Source organism: Tyto alba, unplaced genomic scaffold (genome assembly GCF_018691265.1).
Source record: "Tyto alba isolate M040663 unplaced genomic scaffold, T.alba_DEE_v4.0 Super-Scaffold_10, whole genome shotgun sequence".
In the NCBI taxonomy this organism is placed as follows: domain Eukaryota; kingdom Metazoa; phylum Chordata; class Aves; order Strigiformes; family Tytonidae; genus Tyto; species Tyto alba.
The window spans coordinates 22,489,154-22,508,525 of NW_024881262.1; the positions used below are offsets into that span (position 1 = coordinate 22,489,154).

At 39.4% G+C, this 19,372-nt stretch overlaps 1 protein-coding gene across 7 annotated transcripts in view; it reads left to right on the plus strand.

Annotated features, from left to right (window-relative positions):
• SPSB4 (splA/ryanodine receptor domain and SOCS box containing 4) overlaps window positions 1–17,430 on the plus strand; it is a 168,946-nt gene extending 151,516 nt beyond the window's left edge. For 6 of the 7 annotated variants that reach the window (XM_033005500.2, XM_042800977.1, XM_033005499.2 and 3 more), the window contains one exon: window positions 15,432–16,726. In XM_033005500.2, the coding sequence (XP_032861391.1) occupies window positions 15,432–15,559 (128 nt within the window). In that variant the 3' untranslated portion in view covers window positions 15,560–16,726. Of the gene's footprint in view, window positions 1–15,431; window positions 16,727–17,412 lie in introns of those variants that run through there. The other variant, XM_033005505.2, reaches the window with a different exon arrangement.
• Window positions 17,431–19,372: the final 1,942 nt, after the last annotated feature.

Consider the following 19,372-nt stretch of genomic DNA (forward strand, 5'->3'; position numbering starts at 1 on the left):
TGAAAATTTATTACAGATGTATTTCATCTTTATGGCAATGTATAGTAGCAGTGTATTTGTAGCCCTCGTTGTAATTATTGTATGTCTAATGTATTTTGTTGCCCAGGAGGTGTGTTTTGGAAAAACAGGAAAGACAAACCATGGCAAATGTCAATGTGGCTACCTTTCAACCAAAAATGAATTTGGCATTGCCCTCTAAGGATTTTCTACATGGTGATGTTTGCCTTCATTTTCTCTGAAGCTGAGCTTTGGCCTGGATAGACAGTGGAAAAGAAATGCCAAAACTCAGAACTCTGACTCTGAAATGCGTTTTCAGAAAAAAGGCAGGCAGTAGGTGTTTGAAGAGCAGCACTGAAACACAGAAGTCTTTTGAGAGCTGTCAACACCTGAGAGTCACTAAGTGTTGGGAACTTACAGAAGATAGAAATGCATGTAGGCTTTCTCTGAAGTCCTTTTTCTCTAAATGTTTTGTTACTACTGATAAATCCTCTACTGTCCTTCTCCCTTCCCCCTCTGGTGCATTTTTCCTAAGAGGAACCATAAGCCCTGGGCTTGGTCTGAATGCTGGTGGGAAGTGGTGTGGTTTAACTCCAGTAGCTCGGGGAAGAACTGCAGCATCGTTGCTGCCAAGAGTACAGCGTTACCTGGAATGAGGCAAAAGTCTGTGCAGATTAGTATCCTTAGCAAGAAAATACCTTTCTGTTACAAAGCAAAAGAATATTTTTAAGTTAGGTGAAGAGCTTTTAGGAACAGAATTTTTCGAGACAGAATTTCCAGGCAGGACTTAAAAGAGATATGGTAGTCGCCAGAGGGTGGCAGTTGCACATGAAGACATCTTTGGTCTGTTCTATGTTCTTGTTTCGTGATTAACAGGCAACTCAACCTTTTGAACTTCCTAGATTTGTGGGGTATTTTTAGTCCATGCGCTGTTATTTGGGAACATGTTCTCATTTCAGGATTCCTTGTAAATGGTTTTTCATTAACAAAATTCTGTAACCATCTTGTCTCCATAAAGTGCTTCCCAAAAGTAAGAGAGATTTCATTTGGATATTCTAATTAGACTCAAAGGGAATTGTTTTTTTTGTGATACATCCACGTTTGAATGGACCAAACTATTTCTTCCATCAAAATTGGCCGAAGCCCATAAGGAAAAATACACATAAAATTCATTGAGCTTTGCGTATTTGAAAGCAAGGATTCAGTCCTGCTGTGACTACTGAGCACAGAAGAGGAACAGATGGTTTTGGAACAGGCAAAATTTTGTGACCTTTTCTGTCAGTAGTAATTACTAATTCAATATGGGTCATTCCAAGCATGAATTGATGAAATGAGAAGTATTATGCACAACTGGCTTCTGAAAAATGTGATGCATCTAAGAAACAAGTAGATGAAACATTTTTATTGGGAATGCTTTCCCAGAGTACTGGAAGGTTACAAATGCGGAGCGCCACGTCCTAGTCCATACTGGAAATCCGGACACAAGGGCTGCCGTCTGCTTTCACCGCAGGGCGACTTCTGCTCGTCTGTGAGATCTTCCAGCAGTGATACAGGTTGCTCTCTATGAAGTTTGCTTTTGCTCAAGCATAGAAGTTCTTGTTCAGAGCTGCATGGGAGAGAGGTCCAGAAGTTTTGAACAATTGTTATCTGGCTTTGATGTTTTAAAGGGAAGAATATCCTGGAAGATCAGCTTTAATTGATGTTGCCTAACAAGGGAAAGGCAGTGATGATTCATAGTCCTGCTTTTGTCTTTGGAAGGTATACCAGTAAAGCAAAGTATATGAAAACACTGCCCTTTTTTACAAAGCTGGAAAGTTACCTTAGTAACATTCAGTGAAATTAATATTTCAGTTGGTACCAGGATCCCCAATATACAAACCCCAGAATTCTAAGTTTGCATCAGTAAATAAAATTTAAGTACATATGATAAAGAGATTTCATTCAGAATATGAAATGCATGACACCGACATACAGGTCAGGTTATCCTAAATTCTTAATTTTTCTTACTTTTATTCTGTGTATGGTTGAATAAGGTTTAAAACAAGCACGAGGTCTTGATCTCTCCTCCTGGACAGGGGAGTAAAAGCATAACCAAAATAAACAACTAACTGATGTGATGGGTTTAGAAGATGGGTTAAATTGACTGCTCCCTAGGATGTCTGGTCTGGGTGCCTGTTCCCACCCCTATGAAGAACAATTTTGGAAACCAGTGTGTAGCTTTTTAATCAGTCATTGTTTATATTATTAACTTAAATAGTTAAGAAATATCCAAGTCATCAAAATGACATGGGCATATTGTTATGCCTGAGGAGTCAGTGTTCATCTCAAAACTGTGAGTACTTGGGAAAAAAAAATTCCGTTTCATCTTGCAGGCAGATTGACATCAGAAATGACTTGGCAACAGGGGAAAAGCAAAGTATCTATGGATGGGGGACCCCATTTAGCAGTATTTACCCTGGCAAAATTCCCTTTGGCTTTGCTGACAATGCTGGTGGAGTGAAAAAAAGCTGGGTCGACAGGGAGCAGAAAGAATTTGGTGGGAAACATTCTTTTGTGCTGTGTGTAATTTTGAATGTGCTTTTAATATTTTGGGGGGTTGTACTTTCGATTAAGTACGGAGTTAAGGAATTTGTTTTGGTAACTTAGCATTTCATCTTTTGCACCAATGTCACCTAGATTTTAGGTTAAAAAAAAGGCAAAATATACTGTGCCTGATGCATACAGACCCACGGGTAGAAGGGCTTTTCATTTTTAAACCCCAGTTCACTGAGCAACACATTGTTTTGAGAGTGGGAGCACAGAGGAGAGGGAAGGTGACAGCTGATAAGAGGAGAAAATAAGACATACTTACATGGTTTAATAGGTCAGAAGATTAGGTTGAAAAGAAAATAGTCATAGGGGAGGGGTTTAGATATATATATATATGTATGAATAAATATATGTTTATACATGCCATACAAGCATAAAATGGGACTGATTTGTCTCTCACACCTTTTCTTTTTGTTTTTGTAATTACTTTATGAAAAAGATAAAAAATCAGTGTTCAAAGATGAGGCTGATAGTAAGGGAATCTGTCCAGAATCTACTAAAACATAATGGAAATTTAGCATCAAACTGATATTCCACTAATTTAAAAAAAAAAAAAAAACAAAAAAAAACCAAAGAAACCCAAAAAACTAAACAAACAACAAAACAAAACAAATTCTTCCCATTAGAGAACTTAATATATATTTTTGAAATAGTCATATCAAACTATAAATAAAATATCAAAGAAAAAGACCAAAAAAATGCCATCCCTTTTTTTTTTGACTGGAAATGGCCTTATTGCCTTCACTAAGCTCTGATGCCTGCTTGACACTGTAATGAATCAAGTCATTTATTGCAGTATCTTAAGTATGGGCTTGCATAAACACTCTTATTCTTAAAAACCTTAACCTCTATACTTACCGAAGCCCAGATATTAAAATGTATCCTCTTGTAGCTAACCCCATGCTGAGATTAGTTTATATTTTGTACTAAGAAATTATTGTACCTCTGTCCAAATGGTAGAATTCTAGAAGTATTTTTTCTGTGCTATTAATCACAGCATTGTTCTTAATATAAATAGAAGAATATTAATTCTATCTCATAGCTTCATCTCTTTTGTCTATCTCCCTTTGTTTAAATCTAAAATCAATTAGTAATAGCTACTTTGTGTCACTAAACTCCATGGTGTGTTACTGCCACCAAAATAAGTAAGTAAAGTATGTGTATAGGAAGGAGGAGAGTGTGATTTAACTGTTTCCCTCATATTCATACCTTTTTTATGTTCTTGTGCATGTGTGTGGTTTCTATATATAAAATATATATTTATTATATATACACACACATAGCAGTGAGCTAAGTGCCTCAAGCTACTACCTGAATCTCTTCAGGAATCTGAAAAAACAAACACATAAAAATTGTTACAAGGATTTAAGTACATACTCAGTTTCTTTCATTCTGTTTTTTTATTTGAAATCAGCTGTATTAATGGGTTGATGGGATTCCCTTTCCTACAGTAATAAAGTGTGCAAGTACTTAAAGAGGTGAGTGAATTGCTCAGCTTTGCTCTGTTGTTCCCAGATGCAATTTTTTAATTGACAGCTTTACAGATTGACTTTGGGATCTGAAAATCTAGACAAATCTTTGTTCATAATAGCTTTTCTGCAGGCCAAATGATGCTTTCATTTACACCTGTGCAACTGCATTAGCCAGCTGGCAGCTGGGGGTGGAGAGAGCTGGAAAAGGCTGTTTATAGACAAAACACAGTTGATAATGAATCAGTAAGAAGCAATAAACCCAGACTGTTTGTGGCGTTTTATAGTTTCTTCCAGAGCACAGTCACACTGATCAGTGGTTCAGCTGCACTTGGTTTTCTTCTCATCTTGTTTGACATCAGTGAAGTCCTGTGCAGATGGTGGTCATAAAACAGCCATGAGTGGATAACACAAGGCATGAGGACAGAAAGACCAAGCGTGAAGCTGGGAGGTGTGTGAGGAGGAGAGGGTTGGCGTAAAAGGCCCCCTGGTTGCTTATTGCAGCCCTCCCCTTTGTGTCTGAGTTAATTGGAACAGCAAGTGAGCTCCACTGGGGGAAGAGTCATCATGTGTAGTTTGAGAGGTCCAGAGAAAATGTGTTAGCTGGATCTGGTGAGCTGGAGGAGGACAGGGGAGAAGCCATGAGTGGGATGCTGCTGCAGGCCTAGTTCTCCAAAGGTATTAGGCAGTGATGTGAGGAGGAGGATGACAGATGGATGGATGGAGAATGGCAGCAGGTTCCACCGCGGCTGCCACCTCCCCTTTCAGCCATTCAGGCCAGAGAAGACAGCTCAGAGAGGGCTCCTGCTGTCCATGTATCCAGGAGGGCCAAGTACAGGAAAGTTTTTCCCAGTGATGCTGCCCTGGAGGTGAAGTAGTTCAGTGTGAGCAAAATTAGAGTTAGCTATCAGATTCTGGTAATCCCATGTGAAATTCGGGTGGGAGAGTGGTGGTGTGGGGGTGTGTGCATTGTGAGTTTTAATGTTTGTCATCATGCTGGATCCCCTCCATGCACCCAGGAACAGGAAAAGTCGGTTCAGTGGCGAACTGCTCTCCCTAGCCCACCTACTCCCTCAACTCTCCCCTCCCACCAGTGGGTTTTATGCTGGTGCTTCAGAGGCTTGATGTATGGTAACACGTTACAAACAGTGGCTGTAGGAATACATAATGCAGAAATCATCTTTTTCCCACTGTTTCTCACAAAATGACCAGATGATCTGTAAGACAACATGCCAGGAATGCTGGTTGTAGGTTGTGGCACAGCAGTGTGAAATCTCAGGCAGAGCTTTGGCAAGGTTGAAAGATGATAACAGGAGCTTGTGACAAGAAGAGCTGAGCAATGGTGAATAAAGGCAGCCCTGGATGCTCTACCTGTGATATAAGAATGTGTTTGAGTTCCAAATGTATGCTTTAGAAATGTCTTCGGAGAGCATCAGCTGTGTTTGCATACCAGGAACGATGACTAATCCTAAATTCAGTATGAAAATAATTCAGATGGTTTCCAGTACCCATTTTCTGTTGATAAAAATTATGGTCCTTAAGAAAAAAATCGCTTCCAAGAAATTGAAAGTATAAATGGTACTAAACTAATGGGATCGAGTTCATTATATTGAGCCTAATTGCAACTTCATTGCTCCAGATTTGTTCCAATGTAATTCTATTAATATCAAAAATAGAGTAACAAAGTGATGAGTCAAGTCTGTTGTTTGCGGATCTCCCTTAGAGCTCATTAGCTTGTATACAATGGTATTCAAATTTAAATGACATGCTGCTGCCATTTTTTCACTTGGTTTGAGGAAATCTGCATATGTTGGAGCCTCTGGGTAATTTAAATGGAAGCAGTTGAGAAAAACGTCCTGTAACAAGGATACGAGGAATGTAGTCAAATCTTGTCTTAAACAGCTCAGCACAATTTGTATTAATTTGAGTAGGAGAGTCATCAGTTCTGTTGCCCTGTTAATATGGTGAAACTTTGAAGAAAGCTGCAGTGTGGTGCAATGTGATGCAGAAGATGCTTTGAATCAATTTAATTGCTAACTAAATAACTTGTATTATTTAGTATAATACTAAACATCCATGCAGAAAACTACTGTGGTAGGTTCCAGCTGAGAATACACGAGTTGTAAGCAATGGAAATCTTGAATGAGCATGTGTTATTTTAGTATGGTAGTATTCAGAAATTCTTGTGAGGCTCTGGCATGCTCAGCACAGTACAAGAAAAGATGACAGGGTGTGCTTCATCATCCACACAACGAGTGGGTCATACAAAATGCAACAGGTAGAAAAAATAGGTCAGTGGGAGAAGGGCAGATGGGGCAGTCAGGCAATCAGCTACCCCCCTGGTTGAGCACGTAGTTCTAACATTTTGTCTCTTTGGAAGGCACTTCTCATCTTCTCCCTCCCTCTTCCTCCCCACCCACGTGTTTGGTTAGCTTAAACCAAAATAAAATGTGTGTCTTAAGAACAGTAGTCAAAACTTAGAGTTTTGAATTTTAGAATATTTTAATCAGTATGATTAGGTTTCCAACAAAGAAATTTAATTATCTGCTGTAATACTATTAAGGCAGAAATGTGCCAGTGAATTAAGGGGTAGGAAGAGATTCACTTAAAATCTAATTCTGATTCCCACATACCCTACCCCTCCCACCCCGAACAATAAAGACTTGTTCACAGTCATAAAGGTTGTTATAGGTGTGTACCTGTGTGTGGGTACTTTATGTGCCCATTTCTGAAGCACATTTCACGAACAGATAAAATGTAAGGAATTGTTTCAGCATATTTCAGTCATCGTGTTGCATATTGTTTGCAGTTTGTGAGCTCCTGGTGCAATAGTTGTCTGAGGTAGTTCGTCCTTGAAACCTGAACTTTCTTTCAACTTTCTCCATTGTTACTTTGCCTATAAATCTGTCCATAACCCTTGAACAACATTGTCTTTGAACTCCAATGCATCTACTCAGTGAAATTCTCATCCAAGCTTTAATCTTCTCTTACCTTGATATATTTTAACACACCTCTTTATGGCCTGGCACACAAGCTGAATTTAATGGTGATAAATGTGCTTCGAAGAGTAAAAGCCATAAAGTATACATTAGAGATTAAACTAAGCCAAATCCTTATTCCCAACATGTTAAACTTGAGGAAGTTTGAGCTGGGAGGAGCTAAGGAGCCAATGATTGTAATTTAGGCTCATCTCTAACCTCAAGCACTTTTTTTTTCCCCCTTTGTTGGTCTTAAAGAGCACGTATTTATGTTATGTGTCTTTTCTACTACAGAGCGTTTAGATCATGACTGAAGTCGCTCTCTCAATTTATTTTCGTACTGTGGTCAATAACAAAGTGAAGAGTTGTTTTGTGGAAGTATTTGAGGGGAGGAGAAGAACAAACAAATCAAGGCCAGAAAGCAAATCCTTCCAGCTCATCCTTCCTATTTGCATTTTCCTGATGCGCACAGGGAATGAAATCATACGCGTGCTTCCTCTTTTAGAAGGGAAATGGCCACCGTTATTGCTTGCCCTCTCTGGCAGCATGAAAATCTATCAAGCTGTAACAAAACCAGCTTATTACAGGGTTTTGCTCCTTTTTAAGAAAGCCACTCATTTGCTGGTAAAATTCATTATTTGGCTTTATTTTGCAGTTTCTGAATTATGTAGAGCAGTACAATTTAGTAACCTGTAGACTGGAGAAATAGCGTGCTAAAATGTCTTAAAATATGAGTCATACCTGTGATTTTTATTTTTGTTTTGTTACTGGAGGTTGAGTTATTGTAATGAATATGTACACTTAAATTAGCTGTTGTAAATCAGAAAATGAAGGCTTTCAGGAGAGTTTCCACAGTGAAGCTTGCTTGCAGATTTGTTGTGGGCCAGACTTTGCATTGCTCCTGTTCTACATACTAAATGTGCTTGATCCGGAGCCCTTTTTAGGTGGATCATAAACCGACGTAGAGAGTAGTAGCTGTAGAGCACACTGAGCCCCTCAGAAGAGGGTTTCTACAGATATGTATCTATAAACAGCCTTCCTACAAATGGACACAGACAAATTACTTTTCTAGGAAGAACACTCCTATATGTTTAGGCATATGCTTAAGTCTACTAACTTGAAATCTTTAAGAATAAATTTGAAGCCTGTGTTGAATTAATTGGATTTAGGCATGTGCTCTGGTACTTATGAGTCAGGAGCAGTTGTCTAAATCTTGTGTCTTCTTCATAGGAGATTGGAAACACTGAAATGCAAAAAAAGTTGCAAGGAGATAGTTACTTGTGCTCAAATGACAGATTCTTTATCGAACCCCTAACAAGAGGCCACTAGCTTTTGGGATTGGTTTTGGTTTGTTTTCATTCTGTTCTGCTTTTCAACTCTTTTCCTCTCAAGAAAGCACAGCTGGAGAGCATTAACTGAAAACAAATGATGCTGCAGAATATCTGCTTGTTCATTGCTGCTTTTTCAGTTTAATTCTGCTAAATAATGCCTGATTGAAGTTTTAAACTGTGCTTAACTGCTTTTAACACTTAAAAGCCAAAGCTATCCGTAAACCAATCCCCCCTGCCCAGTACAAGACATGCAGAAGAGGAGGAGGGAGGTTTACCCTCGAGTCTTTCCCTCTATTCAAGCTTTCTTCCTTTCTCCCTTTAACATATTCAACTTCAAGTACCAAATTTTTGTGGGATGTGGGTTAGCTCAGATAGAGAGGGGTGTTTGGGTTATTTTTGTATTTTTACTTCCCCACCCTCCCAGCTAAAAGCAAGGTGCTGATGTGGTGCAACATAAAGCTCTTTTTGTCGTAGTAGAGAACTGCTGGAGACAGTGGCTGTTTATCAGGCTTGACTGATAACAAAAAAATCTCACCATCTGCCACCGTTCTGCTTTTGAAGAAGTGAGTGTGATAGCTTCCAGCTGTGTAGGAACAAGCTGCATGGGTGGGAGGGTGATATTGGGGGGTGGGGGGTGAAGGAGGGTGTGTGGGTGCTCTGCCCGTAGTAACAGCATCTGCTGCTAATGGTGTTGGAGCATGCAACTTTTGCAAAGCCAGAGTAAGTTTGGTGGTGGTTTGGCAAAGCCCAGTGCTCTCGGGTAGATAAACGTGGGAGTTAGAGAAAAATGGCAATGCTCTTTTGATAACCCACAGTGTTCCCATCTGAATTGCAAAGAGTGGTGCTCTGGATTGCCTGAGCTGTGATTGAAGTGTGATGTACTAAGGTGCTTCATTTGTACGGTTTTCTGGTTTAGGCTGCAGAGCTTAAAGACATCTATGGGAAAATAGATAACTGATTTCTTTTATCCTGTTATCCTTTGACTACATTTTCATTGCTGTTAGGAGATTTATTAGCATTTTTTATGACTGGTCATAGCCTGTGTTCTTTAATATATTATTTGCAATTTCATTTCTCTAGATTGTGCCATTTAAGGAACATGAGTCAAATTTTCCATCACTTGCATCAGGGAAGCCATAAATATGTCACAGGGGGTGTATTTATGTGCCTTATTATGTGGGGAAAAGAATTTGGCCTGTACTACATAAAATTAAAACAATAATTAAGCTTTGGCAGGAAGGTTGGAAGGAAAACTGCTGGCTTACATATATTTGTATGTTTATTGTATGTGATAATTAAATGGTAGTTACACATTTCTGTATACCCTAATTCATCCTAATGGAAACACTTAGGCCATGTTACCCCTTAGCAGGTGTTTTAGTACCTGGAAAAAGGGGGAGAATTCAAGACAAAGGGTTAAAAAAGAAACAGCGTGCTGCAGTCTGGAGTACTCGGGTGCCCTGATGGGGGACAGAGGATTGTCTGTGGGAACAGGTAGGCATCAGGCAGCAGAGCAGTGACAAGCTGTGGGGAGAGCTTTCCCTTCCCGCCGGGTGTACTGGAGGCCCACCAGAACAGGGGCTGTTGAAGAATGTCATCTTGTGTTGGATCCCCTTTCCATGACAAAGGGTTAATCTGTTGGGGACATCATCCCTCTAAAGATGATGATGACTGCTGATTGTGACAAAGTATGAGGTTAAAATGGAGCGGTGAGAAGTGCAGGGCGGGAACCTGAGTGATGCTGACTTACTGGTGGCAAAGAGGAGAGGGCAGAAAGGGGCACTGGGCAATAGCCACCAAGTATGTAACACACATGGGAAACTGAATCACTGAATATCAGTGCTTTTTAATAAATATAAGGCCAAAAATATCAAAATATAAGATAATTTGATATCTTAGGTAGACCTGTAAAATAAACAGAAAGAAAATTCTTAATTTTTGGTGGCGATGATTCTCACAAAAGCTTCCTTTGTTTTCCAACCAGCTATAGTTTAGCTTTGATGGTGGTTATTTTTTTCCCCAGACAACTTTGATTTTATAAAATGAGATAAAAATATGTTCTCCATAGGTTAATGAAAGCCATGAACATTATGTGCTGTTAGAGCTTTAAAAATTTCTTTAAGAAATGAGTATTGTCATTTGGCAAATAACTGTCGCGTGCCAAAAGCTGCTCTTTTGTCTGAGCCTTATGTAACATTGCAGTTAATAACATTTAGTGTTATTGGATGGTAAATTACTTCAGTATCTCAACTATAAAAGCCTGTTTACAAAGATGAGGCGGTCTTGTTGGAGTGCCAGACTGTTAAATAACTCCAGGTTGCCAAAGCTAAATGAACTTTTCAGCTGGTAATGATGTACAAATTACTATCGTAGATGCATATTTATTGGAGAAATGCTCACAAACACTAGTTGTTTCTAGTTACAAACGTTTCTTTTCCTTTGTCCTTAAACTGTCAGTGATACCATTAAAATGAATATATTTATAGATATAGACACAGCTATTTTCTGTTATTAATAGCTAAATAGCTACTAAATAGCTATTTGATTAATTTATTGAATAGCTATTCAAGCTATTTTTAAGCTATTAGCTATTACGTTAAATAGCTATTTAAGCTATTTTGTACACCACTGGGTGGAATGCAGCTCTGCCTGAGAAGAGCAGCTGTGGCTGTGCCTTCCCCCCGCTCCCCGGTGTTCCGGTGTCGGTGTGCGTGGCACTGCCGTGCAGGGTGAGGACGGGCTGGGACAGAGCACCCTGTTCTGTGACCCGTGGTGGGCCTGCTGCATATATACTATATACTTCCAAGAAGGCGTGCAAACAAAGGTCTGTTTTTTAGCCATTTTGTCTTTTTAATGGCCACCTTGTAAACTACTGGTTGAAAATTGGGAGACATTGGAATTAAACTCTGACACATAAACAGTATGATTTTTTTTTTCCACTGATTTTCCTCCTCTTGACAAATAGTTTTCTGTAATGTGGCAGTTATGAGGTGTTACCTTTGGGTGAAGAGGTTTCGTGGTAAATATTAAATGAGAAGATGGTTCCTTAAAACACATCGAGGAAGGTGACGGGCGCTGGCCCGAAGCTCGCTGCGCGCGTTACCCGACAAGCTGTAGCTGCACTTTTCTCTCTGAGCTCAGCTGGAGCCCGAGAGGAAGCACTGGGTTTCCTGTGCAAGGCTTGCTCCCTTGCCCTGGAGTGTCTCGCTTTGAATTTCTTAGCCTGGTTGGGAATTCAGTACAAAGAGCCATTCTTGTGAATCATGTTTTCTTTACAATTTTGCATTCCAGCTCAGCAATTCATTCTTCCTTTTTCTAATGGCAAGACCATTACTGGAGTTCACATAACTTCAGCAAAGTGGTAGGTTCATGTTCTTCTGTGGGGCTTGAATGCTCCAGTTCCACTCCGTTGTGGGTTAGTCTAAAAATAACACACAACACAGATATATATACCAAGTAGTGAGATGTTCTGTCAATCAGTTAATATCCCTGAATTTAAAATACTTAATGTTGTGAAAGACTTTTTCAATATCCAAATTTGCAAGTAACCATGTGGCTTCAGAATATTCATCTTACTATCTCTTACATTATTACCATATTCTCTTCTCAGCATTATTTGTATGATCTCAAATGGAAACAGCATTTTGGAAATACTGTTTTGAAAGTCCAAATGTGCTGTTGAGTGTTTTGGATGCACTGAGTCTGTGTGTGTGTGTGTGTGTTTTAGGTGGGGTGCGTAGCAGTATATACGCAGGATGGTCAAACTTTTCCAAAACGGACTGAGTTACTGTTTCTGACTGAATTTCCCTGAAAACCTGAAGCACTTTTGGTGCTTGCACGTGTGTGAAAGAGACAGTTCAGCTGTTACAGCAGATGATGAGCAACCTCTTTGCAGTGCTCCATTTCCTTGCAGCATAGCTGTGCTGTGTCAACTTCACCCCTATTCCCCGTCCCCAAGCTCCAGTGCAGAAAATGCCTTGTAACTGGTGGATCACTGGTGCTGGGGTGGGGGCACGGCAGAGCCTGGGCTTGGCACCCAGTGTGGACACCAGATACCAGCAGCCAGGCTGTACGCCGGGTACCGGCCTGCCGTGCATGTTAAAGCTTCTTTGAAATTACCACTTGCTTACATCCAGGCCGCAGGGCCGCAGCACTCCGCTGTGCTGCTGTGGCACTTTGCTGTGCCGGGTCCCAATTCGGGACCCTGCTGGGGCACGTGGTGGCACCCGCCTGGCCCTGGGCCCGGTGTGCTGGAGAAGGGTGCAGGGTCTGTGTCCTCAGCTTCAGGGCAGGGTGCTGCTGAGGGGTGCGCCCAGGCACTGGGGCGCGCTCCCAGCTGCCGTGCCACACCGCATCAAAGGTCTGCGCAGGCTTCTGGCGAGCGTTCCTCTGCCTCTTCTCCACATTAGTACAGACGCCCTCCCCCGGAACTCACCCTGTTTACAGGCCAAAGTTGTGCTTCTTAAAACTTTTTTCCAAATGATCCTCCTTTGTAGAACATGTAGTTAAAAAATGTCGGATGTGATGGATGGGAGAGTGCTTGGGTAAAGGTATATACCAGATATTTAGTAATAGTTCTGTTGAGTCAGGCCATCTGAAAATTGTCGGTCTTTAAAAGTAAACAGTTTTACATATATCCCATCAACTATTTTGAAATTTAAAGTGATTTCTTTTCCTGAATTTAATTTTTGATCATTTAGGACTATTCACAGCTACAAAAAGCTTTTACTTAAAATGCTGTTATTACAGTTTCAAGTTTTTACGGCCAGCACTCCAGAAAATGTAACTTTTGTTTAGTATTGTAGGACAAAACTTTTCTAATTTTGTTGTAAGGTTAACCTGCTGTTGGAGAGAAAGGACAATAGAAAGAATATAGCTAAATTTTCAAGTTGCAAAACCACAATCAGTATGTGTAATTTAGAAGCTGTTGCAAACACTTGGGAGCATTTTCTGTAGCATTTGAAAATTCCCTGTAGAAGTGAGACAGGAGACATGCATTTAGCATTTCAAGCTTGAAAAATATTTTAACCTTTCCTTAAATTGTGTTTTGAAGTTTAGGATTAACTCGGAGCCTGGCTGCACAGATGGCTACATTTTACATACTCCTTTGTCTAGGAATAAAAAGAGACCACACGGTCAGTTAATGGGTTTAAACACTCTTAGCCTTTATTTTACATCTTAATGGGACCTCAGAGATTCCCCGGAAGATACTCAGAAAATTGTTGTTTATGGTGTAAGACTTGTAAGATGTGTTGTATTCTGTGTCCTGGAACCCATGATCTGGTGTTGCTCCTACTTATTAATCCTGGTTAATGAATTTTACAGCTTCATCCCATAAGATTTAACACTTGTAATTGTGGTATGTAAAAATAAAAACTAAGATCACAGATGTATAGAAAATGTTACTTTATTACTGGAATGTGCAGGCTGTTATTTTTAAATCTTTTAATAGCCAAAATTATAGATGAAGTGGGTTTTTAAGGAGAAGCAGACTCCATATCCAAGTCACTGAAGTGGTTATAAAGTTAAATAAGCTTTTTAGTCTTCCATCATACAACAGAATGCTTTCTAAGCTTTTCCCCTAGACCCTTCTGGGAAACACCCTAGTGAACTGTGGACTATACAAATCAAATGTGGGATAAATGATGGAAAATCCATTAAGTCAGTGGTGTGTCACCAGAGCAGATACTTCTAGCACATAAAACCAAACCTTAAATCGGATATTTTGTGCTTTGTAATGATTTTTTTTTCAAGTAGGTTTTAAAATAATACCAGCTAAAGGATAGGTAGTTTAACATAGTTTGTGTAAATCTGCATGTGGCACATCAAAGAACTCTTGATAAAACCACTGAGAGCTGCACAGTATTGAGCACTTGTAAGTAATCTGTCAAGTTTGTAAAAGATTATCACCATAATATAGGCACATGACTTTTTTTTTTTTTCCCTCCATTTGAAAGTACTAGTAAGGTTTTAAAGGCTACTACTGTTTTATCACTTACAGAGGAAGACTTTCCAGAAGTCTTTGAAGCTCTTGCCCCTTTAAATCAACATGTGCAAACAAATCCATCTGGTCAAAGTTGTTCTTGAAGATGGTTGTAACTGGTTAAAGACTTTATGGCTTTATTCCAGTTCCTGCTGCAAAAAGATTTCCATTGCAAATGCTGCAGTCACAGAGGTCATTCATGCTACTATAGGATGGAAATTCCATGATGTTCCTGTAATTTTGTTGGAGTCTTGCAGGCCAGCATGGGGTATAGGGGTGAGGTGGTTTGAGATGCTGCACGTCACTGTGTTTAGGTCTCCAAATTTAAGTGCTATCAGCTGGGTATTTCTGACAGATACTTCATTCACTCCTATTAAATTAAACTAAGAGCATCCACAGATGCTGCTTCTATATTTTGGGGGTGTTTGTGTATATATGTATGAGAACACACACCCTGCCTTCTAGTCAGCTGAATCTTCCTCCCCATATGTATTAATGGAGGAAAAGGTTAAATTTCCTCTAGATTTTTGAGGGTGTTTTGTTGATTTTTTTTTTGCTTCCTATGAACTTCTTAGAAAGGCAAAGGGAGTGCTGCAGGAAAAGCAGTGTTTGCCGAGAAGTCTGGTTACCCTTCAATACCGTTTCCAGTTCCTCAAGACACAAAAGGAACTGGTATGTAAAGGTCAGAAGTTGCCGGTGTAGTTCACGTTAACACGACATGATGAATGTTGTGTTATAAACAGAGTAGAAGGTCTTTGTCTTGTTAGAAAGCTGGAAAAGTAGTAACTTCTTATGCTGCAATTTGGTAAACCCAAAGAGTGTTTTTGGATTATTATTTTAAGCCTTACAGATAAGGAAGCTCAGTCTGAAACTTTGCAGTCACTTAGTAGGGGTGAAACGCATAGGATGCTGCCTCGGCTTCTATTGATTATCTTAATTGCTTCATGGTTGTTAGGTTTTTCACAATACCATTACCATCTTTATGATTGTTTAATACAATACAGAATCTGTGTTAATAAATAAAACATTGTGTGTAAATGGAAATGCTGAAAAATTAACTATTTTCTTTCTTCTATTTTTTCAGCGGAACCCCTGCCTTTAATGGACTTGTGCCGAAGATCAATTCGTTTTGCTCTTGGCAGAGACCGCCTGCATGACATAGAAATTCTACCTTTGCCTCTGTCTCTGAAAAATTATTTACAGTACCAATAAGACATCTAGAACCCTCTGGCCTCACATTGGACTACATCAATGCAAATGGCAGAAAATTGTTTACAGCAAAATATAAATCTTCGTGATGGACACTTAAGTGTTATTTAATTTTTAATATATATTTTTTTCTGAACTAGTGAAAGCAGATCACTGTGGGGGACTACTAAAGAATGTGAAAACATTGATTTGATCAAGATTTGTGTATTATCTGTTGCCTGTTGTGTTTACAGTCCTGAAGGCCATTATTCTTCTCTCTCATGTATTGGTTTATCTTTGTTGCCTCTGGTAAATGCCAATAGAAAATCTGACCTGCAAGATCCACTGTCATGCAATAATGTGATTTTTTTTTTTTTTTTTTTTCCCTTTCTCTCTCCGACAGCTCACCCCAATAGATAGAAACAAATTAGCAAAGGAAAAATCTTGAGAGTAACTTTAGAAAAATATTGAAACTTTGCCTTTGGTATCCAGAGTTGTTGAGAGCTTTGAATGTTCAGTGCTCAATGTTATCAGGCCTATAACATCTAAATGTTCTACCATTTAAAAAAGCAGATTATTGTCTAGAAGAAGAGTATGTGATTTAAAAACATGAGAGGAAAAAAACCTGGTATAGGTGTCAGATCAATTTTTGGACGTGGTAGCAGTAAGATGCAGTCCATTGTTTTCAAGACCAAATCTAGTCCCTCTGAAGTTCTGCAGTTTATAACAAAGTGTTCACTATCCCAAGAATTTAGGATATTCGTATTTTAGGAAGCTTGTCACTTTTTTATTTGAACAAATTTATAATTTTTATGTGGTATGAACTCTTAAGTACTTGGTTCTCTTTTTAATGTATGTGTGGTTATAATGTTTATTTATCTGTTTAGAGTCTGTGGAGTTCTCATTTAACTGTTTCCCATCTTGGGGTGACTGATTTTGTTTTCTTCCCCAGCTCCACCTGAAATGTATCAATTTTTCAGTCTCAACCCATTTTTAAGATGCTGCTTTCTATTTGCATTTCTTACATGTTTCAAGTTATCTGCCTGATCAGTTATATAGTTTTTAAACTGGAAGTTGTTGTTGTGGCAGGATGTCAAATGTTTAGACTGAGCTGCCTTCAGCATATTTTAATGTGAATTTACTGATGAATGAGGAGAAAATTTCTAATAAAGTCTACTGTCCAAAATAAAACTCATGCCTCCTTTGATGAAGTGCTAAATAACATAGCACTGCATACAGAGCTGAAGTTCAGTTCCTTCTGCAGCTTTGCAAATTTTATGTTCAGCACTTCTTTGCTGCTTTGGCTTGACATGCACGAGACATCACAAGCAATGTCATGTCTTGTTCTTGATTTATGCCACTCACTCTGAATGTAGCTGTACTCTTGCTTTTTACACAACTCTCGCCAGAGTCCTCTAAACAGAACCTCAGTTTTGTGTGAAGCTGTGCTCTGAGACTCTCTGCTTTTGAGGTAGGTTGAGGTTTGATCACTGTGCACTGATGGTACAGGCAAAACCACTGAACCGCAGATGGTTGCCCTTCTCTCAGTCACCCCAAGGAACAAAATTACAGTTTCAGTCAGAAAAAAGAAACATGAGATAATCAAGGTACGACAACGTGAGCAAGAGCAAAAGCAACAAGGGCAAAGTAACACAGGGATGTCAAAAAGAAATAACGATTATTTGGTTTGATCTTAACTGTGTAAGCTGATGCTTGCTTCAGCATCAACTTACTTTCGGACTTGGTTTCACTTAAGGCAAGAGGTACCTACTGTATTCCTTATCTTACTCTTGTAAAGAGGAAGAAATTACAGCTGTGATCTATATTTCTTACTTTTCCCACTTGCTTTGTTTAATTTAAAACTTTTGTCTCAATAGGTATGTAAGAAGGAGGAGTTATAAAGATGTAATTACTTACTCAAAAGGAAAAATACAGCTGTGTCAGGTGATCTTTCATAAGCAAGGTAAGCAGCTGCTCAGGAGTGGCATAGTAATCCTGGTAGACCTCATTTTTCCACCACTGAAGTCCATTTTAGGTAAGCATTTCCTAAAATTAGCGTTTATTGTGTGTAACTAGACTTCATGTTCCTTTGAATAACTGCAGTGACACAACTGTGTTGTCTTCTCGGTTCTTTCACTTGACCCAGGCTGACAGCTCTTTAATGTGACAGTAAAGTGGGAACTGACATCATGAGACAAATTAATGGTGCTTCTGTATCTTAACTAACCTAATTATTTTACATTTGGATTGGATATTCACTTGGTGCCCTTTCCGTGATGATTCCTCTAAACTAAACGTCCTTATTTTAACATTCAAACATTTTTTCTGACACCTGGCTGTCTTCCAAGAGTGCTAGTTTCACTGGAATGATGGTTTTATTCTTTTACTGTTCCCTAATTGTGTGTTGTGATGCTGTGGATGGTAGATACACCCCTTCATGTGGGATTAGGCCCCTGTTTTCAGGGGTCAAAGTCTTTTTGATACAGTTTTCTTGGTCCACAGAAGTCTTGTAAGGAGGATGTACAGTGGAGAATATTAATGATACTGCAGTGTTCTTGCTAACCGTCCCTTTGCAAATGGGTTCTCTGCCAAGGGTGCTTATAGTGGAACCTGAGTGCCCATCTGTATTGCTCAGAATGAGTCAAGCACTGAGGCTAAGCAAATAGTCAGAGTACTTCCTCACAAAATGTACCAAAAAAAGAGTCTCTTTGCCACTGCTGAACTCCAGCCCGGGTGGTACGTTCCTCGCATTGATTCTCAAGACTCACTTTACCAGAATTCAAACATTGTTTACTGTCTGCTTCAGGAGACATTTATAAAGTGGTGATGCATTGGCTTTTGCCCAAAGCAGAGGTCAAGCACTAAGTTACAATCATTCTTCAACCAATGCAGTTGAAACTTAGTCTCTCAATCTCGGAAGCCTAAACACAGTGAGGTATCTACCCAGAAGTCCACTCTCAGGTATATCCAACAGAAAAGATTGCTTACTACAAAGCTGTACTACTTAGAGATTTGCAGTAAGATCTCTCTTGCACTTGGTATAGCAGCTGTCACATGTGTCCCTGCTAGGCGGCTGACAAAGGCGCTGCTATGAAGGCTCTATTTGTGCTTCAGATTGGACCAAGGGAAATGTATTGAAATGTCTGCATTCTCATCCAGACATAATGTAATATAATCTGTAGAGAAATTGTGAAGTCTTATTTTAGACTTCACATGTAGTCTTTCTGGAGCTCAAGTTTCTATCTCAACAGATTGCCTCAAACTGTTGCGGTTGAGGTAGGATCTAGCCCTGCAAGTTTCTTAGTATTCGCTTGAAGCTGGGAAAAATTGTTACTGAAGCAGATATGTACGAATCATTTGAGTGATTCTGATAGTTATAAGAGAGCAGCAAGCCAGAAATGCTGTAAAATCTCCTTCTTGTCTCCATTACAGTTGGTATTGTTAAACTATAACCATATGTTCTCACATCAGTCAGCGGCAATCACTACGCAGCAAGCTGTGTATCAGATCCAGCAGTACTCATGCAGGTACAATTCCCACTGACATCAGTGGAAGATCTGCCTGAGTCAGCACTGCTGCTCTGGGTTCCCATGTAAAGATCTCCAAACATTTCCAATATAATAAAGTATCGCTTAATACAGTGTGTGTAAGCAATGTCAAGCAGATGGTTTCTGCAGCAGTTTTTCTAATTTGGCAAAACATGCTGGCAAGTGTAGTTAGGTAAATGTTGTGAGAAAGTTGAACAAAAAAATACTAGATGTATTGGATATGGAGGCTGAGAGTGATATTCAGAGGGGAAGCTAGACTTTTTGGCTCCTTGATGATAATTTTCAAAAG